General features: G+C 48.6%; 1 protein-coding gene across 1 annotated transcript in view; it reads left to right on the top strand.

The window, feature by feature from the left end:
* The window catches only part of RAI1 (retinoic acid induced 1), a 131,161-nt gene extending 127,600 nt beyond the window's left edge, over positions 1-3,561 (top strand). Inside the window, exon 6 of the mRNA XM_070761461.1 lies at positions 2,510-3,561. Within this exon, the coding sequence (XP_070617562.1) occupies positions 2,510-2,524 (15 nt within the window). The 3' untranslated portion in view covers positions 2,525-3,561. The remainder of the gene's footprint in view (positions 1-2,509) is intronic.
* Positions 3,562-6,000: the final 2,439 nt, after the last annotated feature.

A 6,000-nucleotide genomic window follows, 5' to 3' on the forward strand; every position in this document is an offset into this window, starting at 1 on the left:
GTGGAAGAGAGGCAGGAGGGGGCATTCCTTCTGCCCTGCCCCCTTCTTTCTCTCTCCTCCCCCCCCTCCCCCCCATTAAAGACTCAGGAGACAGTCCTGGAAAGGCCCCGTCTGGTCTTGCTGAAGATTCACTGTCCAGACCTTGGGATGTAATTGAATCAGTCCAGGGAGCATTTCCTGCTGGCCTCTTCCTGTCCATCATCGCAACTGGCGTTTGGCAATTTAAAGCAGACACCGTCTGGGGAGCTGGAAGAGAAAGAGAGGGAGGAAGAGAGGGAGGGAGGGAGGGATGAATCTGAGATGCTTCAAAGAAAGGACGAGTAGATTGTTTAAGACCATTCTTAAAGAAGAGACTGGACAGTCACTTGTCTGAAATAGGGTAGGGTATGGGTAGGTAAAGTTGGCTCTTCTATGATATGTGGACTTCAACTCCAACTTCAACATGAGGACTAGAGCCTCGGCGATGCAGTGGTTAGATTGCAGTACTGTAAGGTACTTCTATGCTGATCACCGGCTGCCAGCAGTTTGGCAGATCGAATCTCAGTAGGCTCAAGGTTGACTCAAGCCTTCCCTCCCTCCTTCCTTCCCTCCCTCTCGCCCTCCCTCTCCTTCCTTCCTTCCTTCCTTCCTGTCATCCTTCCATTCCTCCATCCCTCTCTCCCTCCTTCTCCTTCCTTCCTTCCATCCTTCCTGACATCTTTCCTTTCCTCCCTCTCTCCCTCCTTCTCCTTCCTTCCTTCCTTCCATCCTCTGTGGTGCAGTAGTTAGAGTGCAGTACTGCAAGTTCTACTTCTGGTGATCACCAGCTGCCAGCAGTTTGGCAGTTCAAATCTCAGTAGGCTCAAGTTTGACTCAGCCCTCCTTCCTTCCTTCCTTCCTTCCTTCCTTCCTTCCTTCCTTCCTCCCTTCCTCCCTTCTTTGCTCCCTCTCTCCCTTCCTTCCCTCCCTCCCTCTTTCCTTCCCTCCCTCCTTCCTTCCTCCCTTCCTCCCTTCCTCCCTTCTTTGCTCCCTCTCTCCCTTCCTTCCCTCCCTCCCTCCCTCCCTCCCTCCTTCCTTCCTTCCCCAAAAGCTCTGGTTTTGAAGCCTGGGCTTGCAGACAGGGAACACCAGGGGGTTCTCAGAGGAAACCTCTGGGCCTGGCAAGGCGACTTGTGTCTTCGGGGCCTTTCAGACGTCAGACAACATCACCTCCCTGGCCGGGGTGATTTTTTCTATTTCTATTTTTATTTTCCCTCCCCAGAAAAGAGGAGAAGAACACAGACGCTCTTCCCTGCCCTGGTTTCTGCTTTTTGTCTTTCACCTTACAGGCTGCAAACCCAGGCAGTGTGTGAGAAGTCTGTGTGTCCCAAGGGAGGAGAAGCCGGGAGGGAGGGAGGGGCATGGTGTAGACACCCCCCCCTCCAAGGTTCTCCAATGATCTGAGGCCGGAAGGGAGGAAGAGGAGGCCCAGGAGATGCCCTGGTGGGAACCTCCCTTGACTCCTCCTGAATGGGTCTCTCAGCCAAGCCATAAATAAGGTTTTGCTGCTGCCCTCTGGTGTCGCATCAGCCGCCAGCCTCCATTCCTTTGGAATAAAGAGAGAAAGAAAGAAGGAAGGAGAGAGAAAGAAAAAGAAGGAGAAAGAAAGGAAGGAGGAAGGAAGGTAGGTAAGAAGGAAGGAGAGAAAGAAAGAGAGGGAGGGAGGAGAAAGAAGGAAGGAAGAGGAAGGAAGAAGAAAGAAAAAAGAAAGGAAGGAAGGAGAGAGAAAGGAAGGAGGAAGGGAGGGAGGGAAGAAGGAAGGAGAGAAAGAAAGAGAGGGAGGGAGGGAGGAGAAAGAAGGAAGGAAGAGGAAGGAAGAAGAAAGAAAAAAGAAAGAAAGGAAGGAGAGAGAAAGAAAAAGGAGAAAGGAAGGAGGGGAGGGAGGAAAAAGGGAGGGATGGAGGAAGGAGAGAAGGAAAAAGAGGAAGGGAGGTAAGGAGGAAGGAGATAGAAAGGAAGGAAGGAAGGAGAGAAAGAAAGAAAGAGGAAGGAATGAAGAAGGAAGGAAGGAAGGCAGAGGAGGGAAGAAAAGAAACTATATAGAAAGACAGTCCAAAAGATTAGAATCTAAGCTTGTGGAAAAGTAGGCACGTATGTAAATGTGCAAAGCAAGACGTTAACAAAGACCAGGTAAAAATGCCCATATCTCCAATCGAAATGCTGAATGCGAAGGGGATGCAAATACCCCAAATGGATGTTTAATTTATGTTTGGGTTCTTTTTTCCTGCTGTGTTTTTCATTTTCCTAGCACCTATTATGTCTGTATAAATTTATTTATTTTTTTAAAATAGAATTTATTAAATCACTTATTGCATTTATTGTATCATTGTTTTTTCAAAAGAGACTGGATATATAAATTTATTTAAAGTTTAATGTTGTTTTGCATTTTGTTTTTGTTTTAAAAATTCAATTTTTTTTAAAAAAAATACATTTTTCACGGTGCTTCTTTTCACTTCTTTTTTTCTTCTTTTTCCATCCCCCTTTCCTGCAGACGCAGCTGCTATAATGGGCCCACCGAGACGGGAAGCGACAGCTGCTTCTGCTGGAGTCCTGACCCAGCCAGCGAGGAGGAGGAGGGGGCTCTGCTCCGGCACCCCCCAATTTGCCGTAGCTGCAACCAAGAGGAACTCTGGATGGAAGGGACCAAGGAGGAGACCGGCGCCCTCCCCCTCCCGGGCCCTGTCCTCCCCCCATCCCATCCCTCCCCTTTGCAATAGTACTTCTACTGTGAATGGACCTGGTCTTGCCAGCTTCCGCCTTGACCACTTCCTTCCAAGCTGACCCCAAAGGGCAAAAGACCCCCGACGATGCTGAGGTCCAGCTCCTGGGAAACTTCCACTCCCCAACCTCCATCAGGAAGCTCACTGGGTCAATACAGCGCCCCCACCCCTCTTCCCTTCTGGACTTCTTCCATCCCAGATTGGTGTGGGAGCCACCACAAAAATCCCCCCGTCCTTTTGTTCCCACCCGTTCCTCTTTTGGAAGAGTTTCCTGACCCAGTTTAGGAGAGAAGACAAAGTCCAGTTTGGGTTTTGTAGTCCTCCCGCTCTGACCCTTCTCAACCCAGGAGCTGCACCCAAGACTGATCCAGTTGGCATCTACCTAGGCTTGGCCAATGACCCAACTTGTCCATGGTTCTTCTGGAAGAGAGTTCTTGAGGACTTTGGAAGGGACATCAGGTGGCCGGAGGTGACCGGCAGGCACTTGGTGGCCACCACATCCCAAGAACATTTGCTCGGGACTCTCTCTCCCTCCCTCCAGCAAAGGAAACAGACTCTGGGTCTTGGCCAGGCTCCCTTCCTCGCTTTCTCTTGGCTCAAAATGCTGGACTGCAGAAGGTCTCCAGGTCCACCTTCTCTTCTTTTCTGATCTGATCAACTTTTTTTGCCTTCAGCAAACCTCATGGTGTGCGTGCGTGCGTGTGTATGTGTGTATGTGTGTTTTTTTCTGTATATAGATGTGATCCTATGTGTACAAAGAAGCACCCAGAAAACTTTTGGGGTGGAGGGGCAGAAAGGCAGCAAACAAGGTGGCATCGCTTGAGTTCGTTTGCACGTTTTTGTTTCGCTTTTGTCCTTGTCCCTCCCAACTCCTAGCCGGAACCCTGACGTGCCATTTGCCTTCTTTCTTCTCACCCCTCCATGTCTGGCTCACACACCCCCACCCTGCACCCCACAGTCAAACCAGGAAAGCCAGTGACCTCCTTAGAGCTTGGAAACTTGAAGGCAGGTGGACTTCCAGGATTATGGAAGTTGAAGTCCACCTGCCTTGAATTTCCCAAAGTTGAAAAACACTGAGGGATTCTAGGAGTCGAAGCCCACCTGTCTTTGAGGTTCTCCAAGTTGAGAAACACTGAGGAATTCTAGGAGTTGGAGTCCACCTGTCTTTGAGGTTCTCTAAGTTGAGAAACACTGAGGAATTCTAGGAGTCAAAGCCCACCTGTCTTTGAGGTTCTTCAAGTTGAGAAACACTGAGGAATTCTAGGAGTTGGAGTCTACCTGCCTTGAAGTTCTCCAAGTTGAGAAACACTGAGGAATTCTATGAGTTGAAGTCCACGTGTCTTTGAGGTTCTCTAAGTTGAGAAACATTGAGGAATTCTAGGAGTTGAAGTCCACCTGTCTTTGAGGTTCTTCAAGTTGAGAAACACTGAGGAATTCTAGGAGTTGGAGTCTATCTGCCTTGAAGTTCTCCAAGTTGAGTAATGCTGGGGAATTCTAGGAGTTGGAGTCTACCTGTCTTGAATTTCTTCAAGTTGAGAAACACTAAGGAATTCTAGGAGTCAAAGCCCACGTGTCTTTGAGGTTCTCTAAGTTGAGAAACACTGAGGAATTCTAGGAGTCGAAGCCCACCTGTCTTTGAGGTTCTTCAAGTTGAGTAACGCTGGGGAATCCTGAGAGTTGAAGTCCCTGCCTTGAGGATTTCCAAGGTTAAGAAACAAAGCCCTTGTGTCGTGAAGAGACCAACAGCAGAGAGCTCTTTATTGGAACCTTGCCAGGTGGAATAATCTGCGTTTTTGTCCCCCATTTTGACTTTGGGGGAGCAATAGAACAAAGCGCTCGCTTCCCATTTGGCCAGAGGGCGTGTGACATTTCGAGAAAAAGAAACCGGGGTTCTTTGTGATTAGCAGAATTTATTAAGGTGCTGTGCTATTCCATCCATCTTGATGGACACTGAAGCCAACTCACCTGTTCTAACAGCTTTTGTGCATTACAGGTAGCTCTTGATTTACAACCGTCGTGTGGTGACCCTTCAAAGCTACAATGGATGTCCTTGGGGCTGCTTACGACTTGATTTTGAAGTTCTGACATCCATCCCTTTCCCAGTTACCTAATTATACTTGGGCCACTCGGTATCTGGCCTGTATTTATGGCTGTTTATATTAACCATGGTCACACTTTATGATATTTCTTGTTGGGAAAAGTCATTTCCTTCCAGTTTTAGGCTAAAAAATACCCCATCCAATGGGTACAGTGGGCTTAACAATTGCAGTGTTTGTTTAATCCTGGCTTCCTGACTTCCGACATGACTATGGCTATCGAGAACCTTAGTAGGCTACGAATGTTCTTGTCCTCACCATCATCTGCTCCCCTCACGGCCTTCATGAGTTGTAGGATCCCAACAAAGCTTTCCTACAATTGATCTCTCCCAATATGATTTGACTACAACTCCCAGAATCCCTAAATACGCTGGGCACACCACCCTACACATCTCTTCCTGGGTTTGGTTGACGTTGTGGTGGCACAAAAGGTGAAGGTCTCTTGACCCACACTCATCCGTTTCCACCTGGCCTCATGTCACGGATGATACCTCAAGCCACATTTTGTAGCTTATTGTGCAAACCTGAAGGGAGGATGAGTGGAAACTCCAGCTTGAGCGACGGGGGCTCCCTTTGGGTGTTCCAACACCTGAAGCATCACACATCCATGTCTCTTGTTGGCACTTGTGAAGTTTGAAGCAGGTTTTTCAGCTGGGGGCATTACGCAAACCTAGCCAGGATCCCAAGCCAAACAGGAGCATAGTTTATGTAGACAGTATTGTCCCACCTTGCTAGGAGCTGGGTAGGACAGAGCCTGCCCTTGGGGCTGACCCCAGACATTGAAGGAAGGACAGGAAGGAAACTTCCACAGGACTACGTACAACTCTGTTGGATGCACTTCTGGACTTCACAATCCAATAATGTCCTTGGTTACTACGAGCCTTGGGAGAAGCTTCAAAAACCCTCTAGGGCAGAGGTCTCAAACCCAGGCCACTTTAACACTTGTGGACTTCAACCCCCAGAATTCCTCAGCCAGCTTTGCTGAGGTGAGGTGTTGAGCTTTGCTGGCTGAGGAATTCTGGGAGTTGAAGTCCACAAGTCTTAAAGTGGCCTGGATTTGAGACCCCTGCTCTAGGGCTTACCATCCAAGACCACCAAGATGCACTCAAAGGTCAGGAGCCTTCTCTTGAAGAGATCCTGAAATGAGTTTGACTGGAAGATTTGTA

This window comes from Erythrolamprus reginae, chromosome 9 (assembly GCF_031021105.1).
Source record: "Erythrolamprus reginae isolate rEryReg1 chromosome 9, rEryReg1.hap1, whole genome shotgun sequence".
Lineage (NCBI taxonomy): Eukaryota > Metazoa > Chordata > Lepidosauria > Squamata > Dipsadidae > Erythrolamprus > Erythrolamprus reginae.